Here is a 24,926-nt window from a genome sequence, read left to right on the forward strand (position 1 = left end):
TGACAATATTTACCGTTTAAAAGTTGAATTTTGTTTCTCGCTAAACGATTCAGCAAATATCAAAATAATGGATTGTACTAATCGACGAGTTGTTGCTTTATTTACTAATTGCGGCATCTCTCACATTTCAACATTTTACCTTGCATTATATATTTTTACCAAATGAACTTCAAGTCATGCAAAATAGCAACAGTAAAATATTTCAGTCTCCATCTAAATTCCATTTTATGTTAAGAAGGAACTTGGTTAAAAAGGATTGCTTGTAAAATCGGCGTAAGTGAAGAAAAAATGCGTCCGTTGGAGCCTTTGAATGCATTTGCAGCCATATTTTAAAGAAGCGAAAATTGTTGCTTAGCGCTTTCAAAAAGTTGCTAGGAAAGTCGCAAAAGTTGCTGACTCGAGCAAATTTAGCTCTAACTTGTGGGCTCATATTTGCGCATGCGCACACTTGCCAAACGGGAAACAATTGGGGTCACGAACTCTGACCCGCCCACCAATCTCTGAAATAAAAAAATGTGATTTATTTGGATATTAAAGACTAAAATACGAGTAGCCGCCTACGGATAGGTAAGGAAATCGGGCTTTTGTGTGTACCGAGGTGTCTCGGTGAGCGTCGCCGCTTGAAAGCTTCCATCGGCGGGGAGGGCGCCAGGGAGCAGCCGGGTTGCCTGACTGCCTGCCATTGGCTTCCTGCTAGCACACAGCTAACAGCTAGCACTCTCGTTAGCACCTCGTCGACTAAGTAAGTAAATCGTAAATATGAAGAAGTCCCTGAACCAGGGGCACATTACTAGCAATTTGCTTTTGTTCATATTGGCATAAGTACCGCATTTAATGGTTATCTCGCGTGCCAGCTGCTATTCCGCAGACGTTAGCTTAATTGCTAACCATGATTTCAATCTGCGACCGGAAGGGCAAGTTCGAAATTGGGCAAAATTGTGATCCTAAAACTGGGGAATATCGAGGCTATTGAACGCGAACAACTTTTTTTTTTTCTGCCGTCGTCGTCGCGGCGTTTCGTTTTCGCTGCGCTCGCGCGGGCCTCCTAGCAAGCTTGAACTCTTCAATGTTGACCTTTCACCGACAGGAAAAGAAATACCTTTATCTTCCGTATCGATTTTTTTTTTTGCCCAACGGGGACACTGCCAATCAGTCGGGAGTTTTTTTTTTGTTTGTTTTTGTTTTTAATCACACATTCACGCCGGGTTTTTCCTTGCCTTTTCCTCGCGAATAAAACAATTGTCATTTAATTGTTGCTAACACAGGCCACAAACGTTTGGCGGTGACGGCCAAGAATAACTCGACTATGGAAAGGCGTTCAAGCATTTCGTTATTGGCTTTGATCTCCACCTTCGGGTCCTTTAGGTCCATGTACCAGTACACTCCTAGTCAGGCTCGACCTGCAATTCAGTCTCGTTATTATTTATTGTTTCAGTGTTAGTAAACGCTTCCATGTCTCAACCAACTGTGGTGCCAACGTTCGGGGTCAGGGGTCGTTCTATAACGGACCTGTGCCCCCAGTGGAGCAAATCCTATGATGCAGACGGACCCACTGACTCTGCTGTGTGATATAATTACGAGCAACATGATTTACAACTTTGTTTAAGTATGGATCATATCCTTTCTATTTGAACAATATTCCCAATTCAATTTATAAAAATGATTGGTGGTGCTCTGCACCAATACTTGCTCGCTGTCAAAGTTCTCTCGCATCCTCACAATCCTCATCATCTAGTCCGGACAAGCAGAGCTTCCTGCTGAATGATATTCTCACCAGTAAAACAATTCAGCACACGAGTAAAACTCCATTTTCTGCTTCTGACTTCCACTATTATAAAACATTTCCCTAGAAGAGTAGGACAACTTGAGGACTGAAGCTATCAGATATTTTTAGATTTGATTATGTCACTATTCAAGTAAGAATACAATAACCAATTTGCGTGTGACATGTAGGAATTTCTTTCTTTTTTTTGTCCACATGGGGTCACCACATTATAATATCTGTGACTTTGGTAGCGAGTAGCTGGGCCTTGTCTGGTAAGTGACATGGGCGCCCAGGTAGCTGCCACTGATATTCCATCAATTTATGTTTCCTCCCTAGGTGTGTATACTTGATGGGGCACTGAGGCGAGGCGCGGTGGCAATTGGATGTGTGCAGCCTTAGCATGGATGGGCAGACTCAGAGGATACAGCTTGTGTCAGCAGATAGCAACATGTCCGTGGGACACCGAATTCAGGTCATCTTTTTTTTGTTTTTTTCCGGGGGGTTGGCTGAGTGGATACTGGTGTGAATCGTTTCACTTCCACCTTTACTAAAACAAAAAGCGGCCATATTTGTACAATAGCAGCAGATGATTTGGTGGTGTGAAACAATATTCATAAGGAACATTTGATTAGCTGCCTGCCGATCGACTTGTACAGGCAGTTTTCATTTTCAATGCTTTTGGTCTGTCATGCGGTAACAAAAAAAAAAAAAGTCTGCCTTTTATGGTTAAAAACAAAACAGTTTATTTATCAAGTTGTGCCTTGCGGTACGAGTTCAATTTAATCTATGACCACACTTGTTACTCAGAACTCCTGCATCTGAAATCGTCTTCTCCCAAACAAGTGAATGGAAACGGCATGAATCCGGTTCAGCCGAAAAAAAAGAAAAAAAACTATTCCGGGTTCATACCGGAATGATTTTCGGAGGATCTGCTTGCACGTCCCGCGCTGCTCATCTGGCTCTTGACTGTTGTGTTTATTGTTTAGTGATCTTCGAATATCTCTTCTCCAGATTGTCACTGATCCGCAGACTGGCCAGAAGCTCCAGATCGTCACCGCTCTGGAGCCGGCGTCTCCCGGCAAGCAGCAGTTTATCCTGGCCAATGCCGAGTATCCCCCCGGCGGCAAGGTGATCCTGGCCAAGCAGGAGGGCTCCCCCAACAAGGTCATCCTCGCCAGCCCGGACGGCTCCGGGCTCAACCAGCTGCTCTTCGCCTCTCCCGATCTGTCGGGCCCGCAGATTCAGGTATCTTATTTTGGACGAGAAAACGTGATTTAATTTCCATCCCTTTATTAAAAAATGGGGCGCCATTTCAAATGTCCCGAAACATTTTGGGTTTGTAACATCAGTCAGAAAATTGGCCAAAAATGTTTTTGAAAGTAAAAGCAGAGAGATGTCTTATTTTGAAGAAACAAAACTCAAACATAAAGATAAAGATGTCCTTTATTAGTCCCACAATGGGGAAATTTGCCAGGATGGCCGAGTGGTCTAAGGCGCCGCGTTCAGGACCCGGTCTCCCCAGGAGGCCTGGGTTCCAATCTCGAATTTCCCCATTGTGGGACTAATAAAGGGAATATTATTATTAAACATAATCAGTCTGCTATCATGGCGCACTACAGAAATCTGTGAATATTTGACTGTTGAGAGTTTAGGCAATTTTATTTTTAACAAGGACCCGAAATTGATTCTCAAAAATGATTTCCCATAAAAGTGATAATCAATGAGTTGACGATTTAATTGTTGCGCCTCTAGAAACAAAACAAAAGAGCAGCAGTTTGGTGCAATTAAAAGAAATTAAAATCTAATCTCAGCAAGAAGAAAACAAAAAACACTGTTTTTGCGATTTTCTTTTCATTTCTTCCAAGTGATGTCATACAGTGAACGAGAGATTGACGGCGGCACCGCGCGATCCGGTAAAAAGTGTGTTCACAACTTCAAGTGTGTTTGACGTGTGCAGGAGGGGTCAAAATATTCAAGGAATTTTTTTTTTTCCATGCTTTCTCTATTTGGTTGATTTTCAGCCACAACCAAAAGTTGACCTTTTCACGTCTCGAGTTGCTTGCAAGGTGTTGCGTGACTCTCTTCTCTGTGCCGTGTGTCAGTTTGTAACCGAGGGCTCCGAGCAATCCGTTGCCAAGCCCATCGTGGAGTACTGCGTCGTGTGCGGCGACAAGGCCTCAGGTTGGAATTCACTCGAGTTGGCCGTCACGTTCGCCGGCGCGCGCATCTTGCTTATGCGTTTGGTCCCTCTCGCAGGGCGCCATTATGGAGCCGTCAGCTGCGAGGGCTGCAAGGGCTTCTTCAAGCGCAGCATCAGGAAGAACCTGGCCTACACGTGCCGGGGCTCCGGCGAGTGCGCCATCAACAAGATCCACCGAAACCGCTGCCAGTACTGCCGCCTGCAGCGCTGCATGGCCGTGGGCATGAAACAGGATTGTACGCCGCCGCCGCGTGCGCTCAAGTGTGTTGCGCCGTTCTGACTCGAGTGTGCTGCTATGTCGTAGCCGTGCAGTGCGAGAGGAAGCCGATGGATGTGCCCGCGAGGGAGAAGTCTGTCAACTGCGCAGCCTCCACAGAGAAGATCTACATCCGCAAGAACCTGTGCAGCCCGCTGGCTGCCACGCCCACTTTTGTGTCTGACAAGGAGACTTCCAGGTAACGCGCTCAAATGCTTGCTTTTGCGCGTCTGTCCGTAGGCTCGTCACTTGGCGTCGCAGCAAGAAAACGGACACGATAGGGTTTTTTATTTTCTGGCTCGATAAGTTGTTTATCCTCGTCATCAACGTTCAGTTGCGCTTTATGTTCCTTTTCCTGTCACTCAACGTGCTCGCCGCTGTGGAAGGCGAGTCTCTCTCGCTCTCTCTCACACACACACAAAAGACAGACGGCCTAAGCGGCATTAGTATACTCTGAGTTGTGAAAGTGTATTGGCCTAAAAATTGTTATAGCGAAAGGCTTGCCTATCTGCCCCCCCCCCCCCTTTTTTTTTTTTTTTTTTTGACAGACCTTGAGCTCATTTTGGTTCGCACTGGAGCTAACTTTGATTTTTAACTCTCACCATTTTTGTCATAATAGCAAATGCATTCTAGAAAATTGTTTTCTTGTGATTGTGGTGCTTTGTCTTGACCGTGCCCAAACGTCGCCGCTCCAATTGGCCCTTCTGGCATCTGGTGGAAGAGCTTTTCATTGTCACTATGCCGGCAAATCCAAACAACAAAACACCATTTGTATAAATTCCCGATGACAAATTGCCGTGTTTGTTGGCTGCTAGCGAGTCGACGGTGTCAGATGGGCGGATGGATGGATCTTTGTATTTTTTGTGATTTGTGATCTGATGCACGTCCGTACAAACAGGTCTACGCATTTGCTGGAGTCAAGCATGCTGCTCAACATCCAACAAACCTTCCCGAAGCTGGAAAACGCCATCTTGATCCCAGCGTCCCCGGAAAAGGTAACGCCGGCCATCCCAGTGGGAATGCACAAAGACAAAACACTGCCAGGACACACGAGGAGCGAGAATGAAATCCAGTGCGGCTCTAGAACACGAGCGGTCTACTCCCAAAGTTGAAGAGAACATGTTGAACTGCCGTCCGGTGAATTGGGGAAAAAAAAACAAAAAACCAAGAAGCAATGCGACGGCTTAGATGCTCGGTGTGTTTTCAATCCGCATTGAGCTTTGCCTGCTTGCGTATTCATCGCATCCGTGCGGACGTTGCAGCACGACGACCCTTGTCAAGGTGACCTTGGCACGCTGGCCAACGTGGTGACCTCCCTGGCGCACCTCAACAAGGCCAGGGAGGCCAGCGAGGGTGCCGGCGAGCTGGTTTCCATGGAGACGCTCAGCAACGGCGACAGCTCCATGACCGACCTGCAGGAAGACGAGCAAAGCGATATCACCAGGTGAGCAAGCGGGCGGCCGAGACCTACGTGCGGGCCGTGCGTGTGCTCCAAGTGCGCTCGCTCGGATGTTGCGCTGCCCTCTCGTCGGCATTTTTGACCTTTCTGCTTGAACTACATCATGAAGTCGTGCTCTGCGCTAGTTTTGCTTTCGATCGAATAATACCGCGAAAGAGCTGTCCACGTCACGAGCCACTTCCCGTTTAAGGCGCGTCAGGCGTATTTAGCACACGCCTTTCTGGAGCAAAGACGAACATTTTGTTGATGTTGTTTTCGGAGCCGTGGCAACATCTTCACGGCATTTTCATTTGAATGGGGAGCGTTGATTTCTTCAAAGGGGATTTGAATGGAAATATTGTTTTTAATTGAACGGATACGATGGCCTCGGATCGGCTTATTCGCCTTTAAAATATATGGGATCCTTTTTGGGTCTGATCTGAACCGCATCAAATTGAATTGTAACCGCATCCGATGAACTTTGCTGGCTTTGGTCAAGCTTCCGCTTTGTCCAAATAAATACATTTTCCCCGACAACATTTGTGCGCCGTTCAGAGCCTTCGACACGCTGGCCAAAGTCCTTCACGCGGGCGACGGCTCGTCGGCGACCAACCTGGAGGCCACCATGCGGCTGATGTCGGGCGACCAGTCGGGCCCGGTGTTGGAACTGGAGGGATCGCTGCTCTCGGAAAGCCATATTCCATTCAAAGTAAGCGCGGGGACGGCGACGTGTGCTCTTCTCTCCTCTTGTGGCCGCTTGCTCACCTTTTCGTTGGCACAGCTTATGATGCCCGTGCCTGTGCCAGAGTACCTCAACGTCAACTACATCTGCGAGTCGGCCTCACGCCTCCTTTTTCTCTCCATGCACTGGGCGCGCTCCATACCCGCCTTCCAAGCCTTAGGGTCAGTCACAGGCGCTCCTCTTGCTTGATGCGCGCGACAAAGACGCTTCTCGCCAACTCCGACGCCGTTGTGTCTTTGCAGAGGTCAAGAGGACAACGACATCAACCTGATGAAAGCTTGTTGGAACGAGTTGTTTGCTTTGGGTCTGGCTCAGTGTTCCAACGTGATGAACGTCGGAACCATCTTAAGTGCCATCATCAGCCATCTGCAGACGAGCTTACAGGAAGGTAGGAGATCTTTCAAGATGCGGTCGCCGACGCACGTTGGGTTGCTCGTCGAACGGGACAAACAGTTCAACGCTTTCGCGCAGACTAACTGATTCAAGCTCCTGACTTCATGACCCTAAACAGAGAAGCTTTCCCAAGACCGCGTCAAACTGGTGATGGAGCACATCTGGAGGTTGCAGGAGTTCTGCAACAGCATGACCAAGCTGTCCCCGGACGCTTATGAATATGCCTTCCTCAAAGCCATTGTTCTCTTCAGTCCCGGTGCGTCTCGGCGGGAGTTCAACAGGGCTCCGTCGCGAGCCCACTCGCGTGCACGCCACGTGCCGAAACGGCTTGCCTTGATTGTATTCTCTCCGTTAAACTTTGCATCAGATCACCCCGGGATAGACAATACTCTTCAGATCGAGAGGTTCCAGCAGAAGGCCTACATGGAGCTGCAGGATTACGTCACGCGGACGTATCCAGAAGATTCCTACCGGTCGGTACTCTCGTGGAGTTCCTCGGGTGTATCGTGGCATCCATGTAACCTGAATTTGGACATTAAATCCAGAGGCACTCAGTCTAACACTAATCTGCGCTAATGCAGTCAAAGTCAAAGAAAGATAAAACTACAAAAAAACAGAAACACGGCGGTAAGTGAGCCGGCCGTCTCATGCCACGTGACCAACGACGTGCAATCCACATTGAAAATAATAATCATCATTTTAACACTCCCACAAGCCTCACTCATTTCAATTTATGAAAACATGCTTTGACGTATCCCCCAGAACCTTTTCTCACTCGCGGTCAATAAACAAAAGAAAGACCATCGCATTGATCATTTTGAGAAAACGCAAAAAAGGGGCTTCGTGCTGCAAATTTGTCACTCCGCGTTGAGATGAAAATACAGTAATACCCCGGTTATCGCGGTTAACGGGGACCGAGACCACCCGCGAAAACTGAAAATCCGCAAAGTAGCGGCGCACCTTCAAAAATGCTTAAAAAAAAAAAGTGCGAAGTAGCGGCGCACCTTCAAAAATGCTTAAATAAAATATATATATATATATATATATACGGGTAGAGAGAGAATGAAATTCATGTTATAACAAAAAAAATTTATTATTAGAACTTATTTTTTTTTATTCCCCAGCCAGTATTTTTGTATTTATTCAATTACTTCTTTTTGTATTTATTTAATCACTTCGACTTTTACCTGCTGGTACGCCGTCCGGTGTGCCCTGTGAAATGAAAGGTGGCATTCTTCATTTATTTATTTATTCGTTTATTCATTCATAACTGACAGCCTCGCGCTGCGCTCGTGCCCGGGCGGAAGAGGTGCTCCTCTCCGGCTTAATTGTCACGCACGCCGGACCTGCTCCCCCGAAGCGTGTCTCCGTTCGGTTGAACTCGGTTTCATTTCGCCCCGCCCGTGCCCGGGGAAGGTGCTCCTATTCGCCGTAACTGTCACGCACGCCGGCCGGCCTCCTCCGGAGCTCTCGTCCGGTCCGAACCGCGCGAAACGTCGCCCCGGATCGTGCCCGGGGGAACTTGCTCTTCTTCGTCCACTCTCCTCTTCGCCCACGCTCTTCTTCGGCGCACGCCGGCCGTCTAACCGCTCCAGCGCCCCGTCGTGCCGCTCGGCGAAACTACAATGCCCCCGAATATTTTTTAGACCCGCGAAGCACTGAAGCCGCGAAAGGTGAAGTGCGAAGTAGCGGGGTATTACTGTACACTCACACAGAGAGGAGGACTACTTGTTGCCTATTTAAACACCAAAATGCTCAGCCACATCATCAAATTTCATCTCACGAAAGTCAGCAGCTTGTTGCAAACATCATGAGATTCTTAGCGCGCAAGTTTCGGAATGCTAAGCCTTCAAACGGTTGCGACTATACTCGTCACAAGCGTCGTCCGTTGCAAAAGAGAGTTTGCGACGCACGTTCTTCTTGCAGTTGATGACCTTGCGGCACAACGCGCTACGACACGGACGCTGCGTCACTTGCTCGTCTTGAAGCTTTGCCGAAGAAAGCGCCACGCAGCAGCGCCTTCCGATGCCAACTTTGACTGTTACCAGCTCGCTCGCGCAACAAAATTGTGGAGAAGTTTCGAAAGTCGACCACCAAAAGAGTGCGTGATGACTCGGCGTTGTTCCGACTATTCAATCGAAATGGACTTTGTGTTCACTTCTTGAGTTGATGTCCATTCCGATGTTTGATTGTCATTTAGAAGAATCACGTTCACCTCAGCAAAGACGCACGACCGCTAAAGTCGCCTTTTTCTGCGCAGGTTGTCCAAGCTGCTGCTGCGGCTTCCCGCCCTGCGTCTGATCAGCGCCGCCGTCACCGAGGAACTCTTTTTCGCCGGCCTCATCGGCAACGTGCAGATCGACAGCATCATCCCTTACATCCTCAAAATGGACTCCACCGACTACAACAGTCAGTCGCTCCCCGGGGTGTGAGCGTCTTTCCTCGCGGGCGTCGCCGCTTTGGCGTTTGGGAGGTGCGGACGGGCGCGGCGCTTGGAGTCGGCCGGCAGAGCGTGATCGCGCAAGGTAAGAGAGTCCGGTGGCAACGTGTGCGCGCGCGATCAGGACTGAAGCGAGTACGCATTTGTCTGTACAGAAATGAGGATTTTATGCTTCGTCGCTTTTTTTTTTGCAAGCAAGTGCGGTTCTGTTCGACACGTTTTCTCGGCACTTGTTGGAAACCGTTTGCGATATTTGGCTTTGGGGGGAAATTTCCGAATGAATCGAAAATGCGCCGACTCCAACGGTGCATCTTTCAGTCCTTAAATAAAAAAGGATAATACGAATCCCCGCAAGTATTTGATCCGCGAATGGACCGGCAAGGATCTTCTCCACTTCTTTGCCTCTCGGTGGCGCTTTCATTTTCTCTGTCGCAACCTGCGACGGTGAAAGAAGCTCAGTGACCGCATCAGCCGGTCGCACCGCAAACACTGCAAGAGTCACAAAAAGGCATTGGTGATCATCATCATCATGCGTTTGAGGTTTGAATTTGAAATTTCACCCCAACCAAGCCCAATAGCCCAAACGTTTTGCGGGTAAGCTCAAGTCATGCTGTCCTGTGTTTTTTTTTTTTTTTTTTTTAATGGACTTAAAATGTCCTCTTGCGAATTTATTTGTGGCTGTTGTTCAAGGTTCTGACCTTGTTTTTCTTTTAAATTGTGCATTTGTTTGCCCATCCAAAGGATCGGACCAACAATGCTGTCAACTGTGTGTAAATAGAACTGTGATGATCACATCCTGTCTTTTGGACGCAAAACGATATCTATGATGGGCTTGTCATCTGAAAATAAAAACATGTCTCTATTATATTTTTACGACTTGAACACGTATGTGTTGCTACGCAGACTGCTGAGTCGGCTTTGTTGAATTTTGTCTTTGCCTTGCAAAAGCCTTCTCAACAATTGGCGTGATCAATCATTCAATTCATCATTAAGAATTAGACTCGTACTCAATTGTGCAATTTCAAAATGAAACGTGGCGTATATGCGTGTATATGTGTGTGTATATATATATATATATCCATATCCATATCCATATCCAAGCACACAGTAGACAAAGAAAAAAAGGCCCCAAAAGATAATTTATGAATTTGACTAAACTTGGGCAAACAAACTGACCCAATAGGTTCGTGTTACAAATTTGGGTTGTCGCCACCGGAACAAAACTCCAATGATTTCCAAAATGAAAACTGACATGAAATTACAATATCTGAAAAAAAAAAATACAGCAAAAAATGTATACAAAAAAAACAATACAGTTCATCAAGGAAATCTGGCGAAAAAATGGCACACCTTAAAAAACCGACAACAAAAAGGCAAAAACATGCAAGGGGCTACGCTATGCTACTTGCGAACCACGCGTTAGTTGAGTGTGGTGGCGTCTTGAGTCAAGTGGGCCATGCCTGGCAAACCTGTTTTGGTGAAACTGACCTCAGGGTCACGTGACTCAAGCATGCAATCAGCGGAGCACGCCATTATTCGCTCCTCGTGGGGACTTGACAAGCCTGCCTCAAAGTGTTGTGTTCTTTCAAAAAAACAAAGAAAAGGTCAGAGGTCAGTCATCCCACATGCCGCTCCAACGAAGCCATCAGATTGTTGACATGTTGCCGGTTTTGATTAACGTCGGGGATGTGGTGGGAACTCTTGAGTGTGCGTCATTTCTTGTTCATCTCTCATGACCAGCTCCCTAAGTCCGCGAGCACGACGCTTTCCCTTTCCTCACCAAGTAAAATGGGTCCGTTTATTGCATGAGATGGGAGGACACCAACTTGAGATTTAAAGGTCAAGTCAACCCTTCCATTTTCTTTACAAGAATTTGAACGTTGCTTTCTTCCAAACGTGGCATTCTGATGAATATTGCGTCTGTGTTGCTCATCTTAAGAAAACAAGTGAGCGGTTCGCTCAGCCCCGAGCCACTGGGATGTCGTTTTCAGTTGACAGAAGTGACAAAATGGCCGCCCCCGACATGGCTAAAAACAGGTGCATTTTGCTGCTTGAGTCATATTCCACAAATGCAATATTCATCAGAATGCCACTTTAGGACGCATGGAACATTTTATTGCAAAGAATTTGTGGGGGTTGACTTCCCTTCAGAAGCAAAATGGCGTCAAAACGGTCGTGTTCCCAAGCAAGCAAACGCATTTGACCCAAACCCAAATCCAAAAATGCGTCCCTTTTACTTTTTGAGGAACTTGAATTGCACAAACGGGCGGTGACGCAACGTGTGGGCCGGTGCGCCTCGGCGGATTAGCCCGTCGCCGTCCATCGGGCTCAATGTGGAGCGTTCCCACGCTCTCGCTGGGGATTTGGGATTCGTTGCGCCCAAGCGGCCGTTGCCAAATCAGGCCACAAAAGCTCCATTTTGCAAGCAGACTTCATAGCGTTCACATAAGCGCACTTACGTAACCTTGGAAGAGTGGAAGGGAACGCAAATTCACTTGGACAAAATAAGTCAACATGTACAGTTGAGCAGCGGACGTCTCCATTTTCTTTGGTCACGTGAGTAGAATGTTTTTTTTTTTTTTGGTTTTCTGGTTCGACATGAAAGCGAATCATTTTTATTAGGAGTGTTTCTAGGAAATAAATGAAGCTAATTGCTTTGGTTCAAAGGGTTTTTCTAAAGATGCCATTTCATAGCAAAACTCAAGAAAATCTTTTTCTTCCAAATCATTTTAAGCCAACTCTGAAACGCTAAATTGAACTCTTCTCATTCTGTTTGTTTTCTGAATCCAAGTTGAGAGCGGGCGCTGCTACTTGATTGCGAGTTGCACAACTCATTCGTTGCTAATTAGGATTACGACGCTCTTAAGATTGTGAGATTTTGCAGATGTTGTCCTGTCACCCGCAACTTAACTTTTTAAATGATTCATTTCATATTTTTAACCCTTTTGTTTTGTTTCATGTCAAATGAATCCATTTTCAAATGCAAAATAAAACTCAAATATTTTTAAAATGTGAATGGAAATCACAATCTTGCAATTGTGACGTATAACTGATATATTTTTTCAGCGAGTACAGGCAAAAAGTGGCAAGAAAGTGGTCGAATATGAACTGAGTGAGTAGCCGCACTGCATATTGACTGATGAGTTTGTTGCGCTCTTGCCAAGTGTGTTCCTTTTCTAATGTTTAATTTTCGATGGTTAAACATGCTTCGGGTCACTTTGACCCGTGAACATAGCAAAGGTCTTTTTCATGACGCTTCATGTCTTATGTCATATCAGACCACTTTTTTGGAAATCACAATCTGTCCTGACTGCACAACTCCAACATTGCTTTTTTGGGGGGGAGGGGGGACTTGAAGCACACGAACGTTTGTGTGATGAAGCAGGCGATTGAAATGCAGGGCGAGGCCACTGTGAGACACGCTTGCAAAGCCCGACTCGGCCCAAGCCCTCGCTTAGAATGATACAGTGGCAAAACAATCCAAAAAGGTTACGCAGCTCTCGTTCACCATTCTCGGGTGCACAAAGCGAAAGCGACGACAACAAGTGCTGATGATCCCCGCCCCCCAAAAATGGCACGGCTAAGACGCTGAAAAGTGTGAAAAACGTCACATCCCCTTTCAGCACCCCCCAAAAAAAGCCAAATGTGTTGCGTCATCATCAAAGAGAGCAAGCCATTTTTAACACTTGACATTATTCAGCAAAAATGTTTTCTTCTTCTTTGTAACACATCATATTTTTGAGAGATTTTCATTTTTGGTTTTTAAGTTTGACCTCTGGAAGCGTCTCTCATGAAAATGGTAATTTGTCAAAACAATGTAGCCATGTGGAGAATGGCCAACAGTATCAATTTATTAAAAAATGTGGATGGACATTGGAGGTTTTCGGCCCTATGCCAGAAAAACACTTATAAAAGTATGTTTAAAAAAACACTTGCAGAACAAATACTACAGTAGGTACATGTCATAAAAAGTTAATTTCTTTACATTTCCTTGTATTTTGTTTTCTTATGTTTTAATAGGGATGAGTGAGTATCGATACCAGGTATCAAAATACGTTCTTTTAAGGTATCGGGTACTTAGGGATGCCGCTGATACCAGTCACTGACTGGGGGAAAAAAAAATCTGCCATCGAGTTAAGTCCTCCTTGGCAGTAGTTGGCGTTACACTGTGTTAATTTGACACATGGGTGAAAAATCAGATCTGTCAACAGGAAGTCCTTCAAAATCCCAAAAATGATTTCTTATCATTCAAAAGTACAAGACTCGGGATTAGTCTGGAAAAAAAATGGTGGTATTAAACAGCCCCTTCGTTTTAGGTACAGTGCCATTTTATTTCAAAACACTTTTTTTTCGAAAATGGTTTTACAGCGTTTTGATTCATTTCAATGTTGGAAATGGATTTGCAGAGTCAAAATAGGACTGTGCAAGTTTGTTTCGATTCAAGACAACATTTGACGTAAATTGACTCACGATGAGCAACAAAAATTGGAGTCGAGTGTATTTTGTGTTGAAAGAGTTAAGTCAGGCACGCGCACAAAGGCGGGGTTTATTGCGCACACGCACACGCACACGCACAGGGACGGCAACGTACAAGAGAGCGGCGAGAACGCGCCCTGAACAGCAAAAGTAGTCGACGCTGAGCGAGAGAAAGTCGAGGTGCGAGCGCACCAAGATGCTCACTCGACTCGTACGTGCTTGTCAAGTGGTCTTCACTTGACGCCGCTTTTTTTTCGCGGGGGGAGGCGGGAGGCGGTTAGCATGCCCAGTGCTAGCGTGTCCGTGCGGAGTTTGTCCGAAGTGGAGAAACACCTCAGCAGCCGGCGGGTGAGTGCTGTGCCGTCGTCGCTTCTTCTTCTTTTTCATCTTCTTCTATTTTGTTGTTGTTGTTTTGCGCGTGCTGGCCTGCCACCTTTTTGCCGGACTTTCTGCCATCTGGTTTAGTTTGCAAAGTGAGGCAACAAAACGAAGGAACGACTGTCACGCTGCGTTCAGGTTTGGGCCAAAAACGTCGGAAAAGAGAGTAACGGAACATTGTTTCATATTCGGTGGATATTCGAGAATACGACTCGGAAGGGAGGGAAAGAAAGAGTCGACGACGAGAACACGATGTGGTGATTATTTTTTTTTTTTTTTATACTTTTTCTTGGTTTTCTTGCTGCTGTGACGTCATTTCAAGTTTGCTCACAAAGGGAGCCTTCATCTTAAAGTGCAGCATCAGCAGCTTCTTTGTCACAAGATTTCAAGTTGCGTTGTTGGGCCACACTAATTAGTCACGAAACAAAAGTAGAAAAAAAAAATCCATTGTGGGATTGGGGTCAATTTGTAAAATGTATTATATGTATGCCCCAATGCAAAATGAGGAACAATAATAATCTCAAGTGTATTTATAGAGCAACCAGTGCTGTAAACAAAGCTGCGTGCCGTACATGACGCAAAAATAAGTCATAAAAAACGAATTAATAACAAAGACGGTAAAAAGTGTGAAAACAAAATCAGGCTTCATGCTGAGTCTAAAACCAAAGAATTAAAAATGAAATTTAAAATCAATTTCAAAGATTCAAAGCGACATTTAATTTAGACAGAGGTCAGTCTGAAGAGTGGCAATGAAAAAAGGAAACGTTCGAAATAAATAAATGCACCATGAAATGTTTAATTAAAATTTAAATTAAATCAATAAATTCACCATTAAATAAGTAAATAAGTGTCATTAATTAACTCATTCACTGCCAACCCAGGTAAAATGAATGTACTTTTTGACTTCTATATCCGTCAATGGCAGCAAATGAATTAAACATTTCATTTATTAATTATGGATTTAAATAAATAAATGCCATTAATTAAATTCTCCTTCTTCTTCTGGTGCCATGGCTGAAACAGCCCTTGACGACTCATGATGAAAAAACTTTCAGTCTTCGGTTTCTTGCGGCGTCCCAGATAGCTCGCGAGTTTCTGAGCCCGGTGTAGTCCTTGATCTGATTTAGGTACATGAGCCTCTGTCCGCCTCTAGCTCTTTTCCCAGGTACTTTTCCGGCTAGGCATAGTTCTTCAATTTCGCCTTTACAGATGATGTGGCCGGTGAAGTTGACCTGTCTTCTTTTGATGTCTTGGAGGAGTTGGCGTTCTTTCCCAACTCGTTGGAGCACCGAGATTAAATTAATTAAATTAATTAAATTGCCAATGATTGGATGTGAAACAAATCTGTATTTCATGATATATCTTTGGTTTATATTTTTATTATATTTATATTGTATTTCATGAACGTTATTATTGTTTCTGTATTTAATGAAGTCCCACTTTGCAGTGTTTCATGAATTCATTTTATCTGTCCAAGTCATGCATCAAAATTTGGAGGGCAGGTCCGAACACCTGATTGGTTGCGCTGTTCATCAAGGCAAATCAATTCCAGAATAATGGATGGATGCCAACTGAGTGTCTCGTGAAAATATTCTGATACACGGAGTGGCGCTCTCCACCTCTCTGTTGCTTTGAATACGCAAGCAAAACAACCAAATACAAGCCTCGACCGCTCAATCAGGGGAGCTCATAAAAGTCCTCCATGGTTGTTTGTTGTTGTTCTTTTTTTTTTTTTTTTTTTTTACAGATAATTATTGGTAATTTAATAAATTAATGACACATTGATTTAATTCCACATGCAATTAATGAATGAAACATTGAATTAATGACACATATTTAAATATCTAACGGTGGCTTTATTTGTTTGATTTATTTAATTTCATATTTAATGAATGAATGAAGCGATTGTAATGAATTGATGACAATTTCACCTAAACATTTCATGGTGTATTTCTTTCTTTAATTTGGCCTCTTTGAGTCCTCCTGTGAGCCTTTGCTATCCCAAAAATGTCTCAAGGAGTATGATTGTACGGAGCCCCTTAGGGGTCATGGAAGAGAAAAAAAAATAATTTGCGTTCCCTCGCAAAGTTGGTTTTTTTTTTCCAGTGAATGTTTATTTATTTATTTTTTTAATGCGCGTTTATGTCGTTCCGAGTCAGTTTGACTACCCTTGCCTCGAATGCGCTGCTGTTCAAGAGACGACAGTACGTTGGAGGCGGCACTAATCATGGAGGAGGGCTTGGAACTGTCTTTCACTTATTTGAAAACCGTGCTTAATATCCACAACTGATTTTATTTCTTTGTATTTCAAGACAATTTCAAAGTAAAATTCAATTCAACTCGCCCACGGGTGAACACACTCCATCTTTGCTGCGTTTGTTTACACGGAAGATGACCCGGAAGTACATAAACGCGCATTAAAAAAAATAAACATTCACTCGAAAAAAAACAAAAAAAAAAACTTTGCAAAGATTTTGCGAGGGAACGCAAAGTTGTTTTTTTTCTCTTCCGTGTCCCCTCAGGGGCTCCGTATGATTGAGACTTGAATCTTGTAAAAGATCCTTTTTTCCTTTTCATGTGCTTTGTCATTTTTTTTTTTTCAATTAGCCTAAAACTCACGGACTGAGCAGACGCGTAATTGTTGATCGTCCATACGTGCGTGTCCGCCTTTGCCAAGAGAAATTGCTCGTGAGTGGTGACGTGAAACAAAGTGTAGAATGCGACACTTGAAGTTTGGATGTTTTCAATCCGTCGAGAATTTTGTTGACAGAAGGTCAATCTGTCCAATTTGGAATTCTGTTGGCAGCTTTTTGGGAAACGGAAGAACGCTAACGTGCATGTCGTGACGTTTGTCGATATTTGGACTTTTTTTTTTCTCGTTGGCAAACTGCACAATTGTAAATTTGGCGAATATTTGGACACGGGAATCATTTGTATCGGTTGAGAAATGTTTGAATCACTTGAGATGTGGAAGGATGAGGTATCTCTTATTTGTGAACTTTACTGCGGGAAATGAAGGAATTGTTAAAAGGTGACCAATGTTCTAAATTTTGGATATTTATTCAATGGAAAACAAATCATTTGGGAAAGAGAAGGTAAACAGCAGAAACGTCCGAGGTCTGGCTGCACGCTTCGAAACGAACGAAGCGTCTTTTCTACTCTTCGGCCTGGCTGACTGCTGTTGCTCAGTTCGAGCGGCTGCGGTGGACGAAGAAGCGTGGCCGCCCCGCAAAGGAAAAACAATGTCCTCTCGCGTCTCTGCCGAGGAATTGGCCTACTTTTCCTTCGCTTGCTCCCAAACTCATATGCAGCCCTCCACCAGGGGTGATTGAACTATGGCCAGTCCTTGGCGCTGTGCGTGTGTTGCTGGGGGGGGGGGGGGCAGCGGATTAAGAAAATGGAGGCAGATGGCCGCGGGAGGCGGTTACGGCGTTCTCAGAAGGGGCAGTTGAGGAGATGCGCTTTGGGTCAACAAGTCCAAAAAAGGCACCCAAGAAGTGATGGATGTTCAACTCTGGAGATCCAAACAAGTTTGACGTCAACAAAGCTGCACGACAGCGAGACGTTGACTTGACTCGAGCAAAACTTAAGCGGAGCAGCTCGGACTTTCATCTTGCCAGCTACTTGGTCCAAAGAGGTCCTGCGGCGTGTCCCGGGACGCCCCCGAGTGGGCCCTTCCCGGAACACCTTCCTCATCTCGGCTCCCGATCTGAGCCGCTCCCGGCTGACCAAACGTCTCACCTGATCTCAAGAGGAAGCAAATGTTGCGTTCACATCAGAAAAAAAGAAAACAAAACGTCTGGCCAACTTTTGCCGAAGGTTTGCGACCCTCCGCAAATTCCGACGTGGATGGGTATTCTCGACCAACATTCGCCCCTCAATCGGATACGGCAGAGCTCGTATCTGCAATCGTGTTCTTTCGGTCGCGAGCATCGCTGAGGGCGGACCGCCAAGTGGAGAGTTTGCCTTTTTGGCTCAGCTCCTTGACCTTTCGACCTCGACAGACCAAAGCGGAGTCTGAAGGAGTGGAGACGCCGCCCGCCGGATGCCTTGCATGGTTGCTTTCGAACTTGTGAACAAGACCTGGAGACTCAAACTCCTCGGGCAGGATCTCCTCTCAGATCTGAAGAGGGCGCCACCGTTGTCCAACCGCGGCCTCCGAGTTGGAGGTGCTGGTTGTCGTGCCGACCGCTTCGCACTCGGTTGCGAACGGCACCGCTGAGGCTCGTGGCGCTTTTCAGGCGGCTTCGATGTTTTGTTTCAACGTTGAGCCATCCAAAAGGTGCCGATGTTAAGTTTGGGGAATCCCCAACAACCTGAAAGCAAAGCGCAAAACGTTCATCTCAGTCGCTTGGAATCGAACGTTGACTGGCTGACTTGAACTCGCCAAACTTGTCGCGAGCAAAGAATGCGGCAAACGATCCGGTTTTGCCATGAGCGCCCGCTCTGTCGCCTTTCACTTTGATGTCATCTTGCGCTCACACGAGCGTGCGCATCTACTCGTTGAGGTCGTGAAGGCGATCCAAGCGGCCTGGCCCCGCCTCCGCCTCCGCCTTCGCCTTTCTCTGTGTGCGCGCCGTTTGCCCTGGCACAACACAAGCCTCTTTCTTTAGCTCGCCACTCGGGGGTGGGGGGGGGGAAGGGCCCGCTTTGTCACCAAGCACCTCCGTCCGCAGCTAAGCCGCCCCATGCGGAGTGACCTCACCGAGGCAAGGCGGGGCAGCGCAGCGCGGCGGGCGGCCTCCTTGGTGCCTTTGGGCGGCAGGCATTAGCTTCTGTTCGGTCCAACCGGTTCGATCACGTGAGGAGCCTTCTGACTTGTTTTCAAAGAAAAGAAATTCCCTTGACAACACTTTGCTGAGTTTGTGTTGGGTCAGAAAAAAAAAAAAAAAGAAAAAAGAACCTCGGCACCGAATAACCGTCGGGCTCCTTTTTCATTGTGATACCAAAAGTCCAACAGAACACTTTTGGGCCACCAAATGCTCTGATTCAGCCATTTCCGCCGTTGGCCCCCAATTTTGGCGATCCAATGTCAAGCCAAACCGTTTGTGGGGTCCTTCCAAAGGGACGCGCGACCCAAAGCGAAATCAGTGACGTCATGCAGTGTTTACGAAGGAATGACGGATCCAATGCAGCCAATTCTCTTTCATCAGTTTGTGATAATATAACAGTGATGCTTTGGCGCCATCTGGTGGCACCTGCCGGTAATTGCAATCGATATTATGGGCGATGTGAATTACTGCAGCGTAAACAGGTGGTTACGTTTTTTTTCTCCTACAAAATTCCAATCAGTTAGGACAACAACTTGACTGACTTTCTTTTTTTTGAATTTGGAATCTTTTACTTTAACGAGTTTCATGTCACGTTAAAAACTACAAAATCATTCAGTGTGCAACTGTTGCATATCTGAAAAAGAAAGTACCAGTTGGTACCTTGCAAAATTCTGATGAGGTATTTCCAAATGATTTTGCATGTCAGAGCTCTATGCTCCATTAATGATGACTTGAGAATTTCCAAATGTTGAGCTCCGACTTCTTGGTGCGAACTCGTGTTGGCAGCACCCGCGAGTTGTTCAAAGACAAACATTGCGTTAATGAAGCGTTGGTGACATTGCAGGACCGGAGTGCCGAGGGCAGCTTTCTCAGTCTCCCGGCGACGATGCGTCGAGGTTCCTCGGAGAACAACCTGGACCTGGACCTGGACCTGGACCTGGACCTGGACCTGGACCTGAGCGACACCGTTCCCTCTCCGGCGCTCCGGCGCAGCCGCTCCTGCTTGGACAACCTCCAGCAGAAGATCCTGAAAGTGACGGAGCAGCTGAAGATCGAGCAGACGGCGCGAGACGACAACGTGGCCGAGTACCTGAAGCTGGTGAACAGCGCCGACAAGCAGCAGGTGGGGCGCATCAAGCAGGTGTTTGAGAAGAAGAACCAGAAGTCGGCGCACAACATCGCTCAAATGCAGAAGAAGCTGGAGCAATATCACCGCAAGATCAAGGACGGCGAACTGCAGCACACCCCGTCGCCTCAAGCGGCCGGCGCCAAACACAGCACCATCCCCAGGGAGTCCCGTCGGGAGCTGCTGAGGGACATGACGGGCAGCGGCCGCCACCCGACCATGGACAAGATCAAGACCATCGGGCCCGGCGTTTCCCTCTCGCCGCCTTTCTTCTTCAGCAAACCCAGAGAATTTGCCAACCTCATCAGGAACAAGTTTGGCAGCGCTGACAACATCGCCCACATGAAGACCCCCGTGGACGCGTCGGCGGGAGTGCCGGACGCGGCGGCGCCGCCGGCGCCCAAGGGGCTGAGCTGCAGCACCTCGCTGGTGGGGAAGCCCAAGTACCCCAGCGATGACGAGTGCTCCTCGGGGAGCGCCTCCAATTCGGCAGACAGTAACGGGCAGGGGCGCGCGCGGCCGGTGGAGGGCGACGCCCACGGCGGACTGGCAACGAGCCTGGAGGAGGTCCGAGTCATTAAAGACGCACAGAACCAACTGGAGGAGGACATGGAGGAGATGAAGGCCCAGTTGAAGAGGGAGTTTGGCGTCATCAGCCAAACGCTGCAGGAGGAGCGATACAGGTCGGTGCGAAGATGGAGCTCATAAAAACGCAAGTGGCAGCATTTGGCGGGCGGGCGGGCCTCTCCCGTCCCCCAAAAATGCGAAACCTTGAGACGAGACCACCGATGGGGGAAGCCCCCGATGCGGCGCCGCAAAGATCGACGCCAGCTTGAATGTGTCAAATTTGAAAAGATGTCGCGCTCATTTCTGTATCGGGCCACGTTTCAGGTCTGCGCGTTTGGAGGAGCAGCTCAACGACCTGACGGAGCTTCACCAACACCAGATGACGGACCTGAAGCAAGAACTGGCCAGCGTCGAGGAGCGGGTGGCCTACCAGGCCCAAGAACGAGCCCGAGACATTCAGGTACATTTGCCGCCGACGCGTGCGCTTCCTCGCCGATACGCGAACAAATTGACGTCACCCTCACAAGAGCGTCCATTTGCCACTCAAATCAAAAGAAGCAAAAAAAAATAAAGAAATAATCAACTTAGCTCCACGCCGCTCGGTTGAATTCGGATCCTCTGGCCAATCGCCGGCTTTGCGCCGAGCCATGTTTTTTCATTAGAAAGGATCCGAAGGAGCAAACGGAATGAAAAGGCTCCATGGAAACGCCCAAATCGGAATCAAAAGTCTGAATAGGATTTGGATTCACAGAGCCGGCCTTGCCAAGTCAACAGTTGGATCGGATTAGCCCAACGGCGTGCCGTCGTGATACGCACTTGAAAATCGTTTTTCACCCTTGTGCCGCGTTCATGAACAAAGGCCAATTCTGCGCTCAATCGATGAACGGACGTTCGCGGCCATCTTTGCTTGTCACACGCCTGTAACGCGGCCGATCCGATGAGCCGGGCGGGGCGGAAAAGATCGCACGTCAACAGGAGACCCCGCCCGGAGAGTGACAAACAAACAAAAAAAACGCGCCTATTGTTGGCTTGCCGACTGAATTCGGAGCCGTTTTTAAGGCGGTGCCGTCGGCGTCCACTTGGTGTTCCCAGGAAGCGCTGGAGTCGTGTCAGACGCGCGTGTCCAAGTTGGAGTTCCAGCAGCAGCAGCAGCAGACGGCGCAGCTGGAGAGCGGCGACGCCCGCGTCCTGCTGGGCCGCAGCATCAACATCATGCTGGCCCTCATCACCGTCGTCCTGGTGTGCGTCTCCACCGCCGCCAAGTTCGCCGCGCCGCTCACGAGGAGTCGCCAGCACGTCGCGGCCACCTTGCTGGCCGTCTGCGTCCTCGCCCTTCTCTGGAAGAACTGGGAGCGCGTGCACTTTGCCATCGAGCGACTGCTGCTGCCCGCGTAAGCGTCGCCACGGCAACGCCGGCTGCCGGCCGATGGCTCGCGGCCTTTTTACTGTCAGACTGAAATGAAATGACGTCGTTTGCCTTCTTGGACAGGAATCTGACAACCCGGATCGTTGGATTTCTAGACTACGAAGCCGCGAACCCGTTTGTGGCGGGAAGTACGCTCAATAAGGAAAAAAAAAAAGCAACAACATAGCATTTCAAAGTTGAACCTCTTCGGCACATTCCAATCGGTTCTTTTTCAACGTCGTCGTTGGGTTCAAGAAAAGGGAGGCTATCGTTTAACGTCGCGTGTCCAAAAGAAAAAAAGAAGGCGAGGCGTTTCGTGCGTCACGTCGTTGCAAAAACAAATCAAAGTCCTGGCGATTGATGATGAAAAAAAACGATTTTAGAAAATGCGAAAATTGGGTTAGCATATCCGTTGCTACAATGTCGCGGCCGAGACGGAAGTCAACGGTCGCGTTTCTCTCATGTCGTACTTGTGCCTCACGCGCGTCGTGCCGAATGCGCGAAACTTGGAGTTCCCCGGGGATCGATCCCCAGGGTGCAAAAAAAAAAAAGAATCTCTTGAGCCTTGTTCATTTTGGCACAGGCGTACCTAATGAAGTGTCCGTTGAGCGTGATTTTGATGTCAAATTTGCACATATTTAAAGTAACTCTCTGCGTACATCAAAAATAATTCCATGTCTTTAATCAGGTAGCGCTCGCGGTTAGCACACTAGCCTCACACTTGTGAGGTTCTTGGTTCGAATCCCGCCTGGGATCTTTCTTTGTGGATCTTCCATGTACTTGCGAGTGTTTCCTGTGAGTGCCTCAAAATGCTTCTGATGTCAACTGCACACGCAAAGCGTGAGCGTGAGGACAAGCGCTGGAGAAGATGGATGGATGTTTTCAGTTGTGGTCACAAATGGAAGTTAGTTTTTGTTTTGAATGTTCCTGTTGTTTTTCAAGTGCAATATACTCGATTTCCGAACAAGGTTAAGACATTTTAGGCTGTTGGCTGAGTGAAAGTGCATTTTTAGGTTCATCTTGCAATTTCTGCCCACAGCCAAATCTTCCTAACTTCTTCTGAATTGAGCTTTTTCTTGTTTTCTTTGTTTCCGATTTGAACTCTTGTTTCCGTGCGAGTGTGCTGAAATTATTCCGAATGTTCCTCATGAAGCGACGCTGGCGGCGTCGCAGGGTCGGGCGGTCCAGGAAGCCTCCCGAGATGGATCCGCTCTTGGAGCTCCTGCTCCCGCGCAGCTCGGCCCCTGGTTGCCAAGGGCGACGCATCTGTCCGGACGCTCCGACCAACCTCCTCTGTCCGCTTCCGACACCCTCCAAGCAGGCACACGCAAACGCAAACTCTTGAGTCTGCGTTGTGGCGCGATAACTTTCATACTGTGATACTTTTTTGGTTTTAAGGCGCAAACATCCTGGAAGGATGACAGGAAGACATTCCTGAAGGAGCTTAGCAGCAAACTACAAAAATGAAAATAGTTCATGTGCACACGTGGCAAAAGAAACAGAAAGAAAATGACCGTTGAAAGTAATCTTGTTTCAACACCTTTCTGTCGAAAAGATTCTGCGAGCTCATGAAAGTACAAATTCATGGCCAATTTTGATGAAATGAAAATGTTCACAAGTACAAATATTTGGTTACTTCCCCACCGCTGTGCATGTGCTGAAACTCATGTGGACTTTATTTTTTTTCTTTCAATCTTTGGTCTGGCGACTTTATCTGAAGTTTTGCCTTCAGAACCACACTTTGCGGTCATCGAAATTGTACAATCCCCAAAATTTTGCTCACCTTTTGATTCATGCGGTCATTAAAAAAAAAAAAAGTACCTGTTAATCAACTGAGCTGATGTCTCTTTTTTTTTTTGTATAAGGGCTGATTTCTGGATTGTGCAGGTGTCCCTAATGAAGTGGCCTCGTGCGTGGGTTTCGTGAAGCGCTCACCTTTGGTGCACTGTGACCAATCTTGTATTTGCTTGCATTTGACGAGCCTTTCGCCTTCCAGGGGTTGTTCAATTAAAACCCATTTGATCAGCATTCGCAGTTTGTCTGCCGAGTCACATTTTTGACCAACCATTGAACTGTTCCCTCAACGTCTTTGGACATTGACGAAGATCGTTTTCTTTCATAGAACTTTTGCAACTGCAGTCAGGCCAGTTTCCACGCGCAAAGACGAAGTCGGGCCGGCCGCCACAGTTATTTTTAATGTTGTGCAACACGGTGCATTACGGTAATGCGCCGAAAGCGCTTGTTTGCCACCTTCAAAATAAAAGCTGTAAAACTCAAGAATGCACGTCAGTGGTTTGGATTTAAAATAATGTTATTAAACTTGGCTTTTCTCCCAGGGGGAATGCAAACTGACTCAGAATTGCACCAAGAAATGTTATGAATTGAGCTAGAAAGAGAAATCAATGTTAACTGCATCAATGGCCGATATTACAACTGATTAAAAAAAAAAAAGAATTAAAAAACAGGTTTTGGTTATCCCGCAACTATACCAGTGCTGGTGCACACTAGGCCACTCCTGGTATCCAACCAAGGTACTTTCATCAAAATCTGATGTGGCATTTCAAAATAAAAGGCAGGGGGAAAAAATCTAAATTTGGCCTCTACACCCAATTTGGAAAATTCATTAAAAATTCCGTTTTCGTTATCCCACAACCAGACAGGTTTTAGGGCACACTAGGCCACCCCAGGTAGGTACTTTCATCAAAATCTGATGTGGAATTTCAAAATAAAATGCCAAAGAAATATCAAAATTTGACCGTTACGCCCGATTTTGAAAATTCATTCAAAATGAAGTTTTCGTTATCCCGCAACCGGACCAGTGCTGGGGCACACTAGGCCACCCCTGGTATCCAACCGCGGTATTTTCATCCAAATCTGATGTGGCATTTCAAAATAAAAGGCATGAGAAATATAAAAATTTGACCGTCACAAACGATTTCGAAAAATCATTAGAAATTAAGTTTTTGTT

At 46.8% G+C, this 24,926-nt stretch overlaps 2 protein-coding genes across 3 annotated transcripts; both read left to right on the top strand.

Annotated features, from left to right (window-relative positions):
- The first annotated feature begins 457 nt into the window (after window positions 1-457).
- Window positions 458-10,099, top strand: nr2c1 (nuclear receptor subfamily 2, group C, member 1). Of its 2 annotated transcripts, none has more exons than XM_088287267.1 (14): window positions 458-567; window positions 2,102-2,237; window positions 2,777-3,010; window positions 3,868-3,946; window positions 4,022-4,201; window positions 4,270-4,420; window positions 5,120-5,216; window positions 5,484-5,665; window positions 6,215-6,368; window positions 6,441-6,562; window positions 6,644-6,789; window positions 6,913-7,050; window positions 7,162-7,267; window positions 9,055-10,099. In XM_088287267.1, the coding sequence occupies exons 2-14, from the start codon at window positions 2,166-2,168 to the stop codon at window positions 9,224-9,226; spliced, it is 1,833 nt and encodes a 610-aa protein (XP_088143393.1). In that variant the 5' UTR covers window positions 458-567; window positions 2,102-2,165; the 3' UTR covers window positions 9,227-10,099. The 2 variants fall into 2 exon arrangements, with proteins under 2 accessions (XP_088143393.1, XP_088143392.1); XM_088287266.1 differs by having other exon boundaries at window positions 460-742.
- Window positions 10,100-12,432: 2,333 nt separating this feature from the next.
- LOC148315906 (transmembrane and coiled-coil domain protein 3-like) lies at window positions 12,433-23,986 on the top strand. The gene is made up of 4 exons (XM_088287268.1): window positions 12,433-14,058; window positions 19,705-20,669; window positions 20,878-21,013; window positions 21,646-23,986. The coding sequence occupies exons 1-4, from the start codon at window positions 13,993-13,995 to the stop codon at window positions 21,946-21,948; spliced, it is 1,470 nt and encodes a 489-aa protein (XP_088143394.1). The 5' UTR covers window positions 12,433-13,992; the 3' UTR covers window positions 21,949-23,986.
- The last annotated feature ends 940 nt before the right edge of the window (window positions 23,987-24,926 follow it).

Source organism: Idiotropiscis lumnitzeri, unplaced genomic scaffold (genome assembly GCF_059441095.1).
Source record: "Idiotropiscis lumnitzeri isolate Australia: NSW breed Sydney's pygmy pipehorse unplaced genomic scaffold, RoL_Ilum_1.0 HiC_scaffold_35, whole genome shotgun sequence".
NCBI classification, from domain to species: domain Eukaryota; kingdom Metazoa; phylum Chordata; class Actinopteri; order Syngnathiformes; family Syngnathidae; genus Idiotropiscis; species Idiotropiscis lumnitzeri.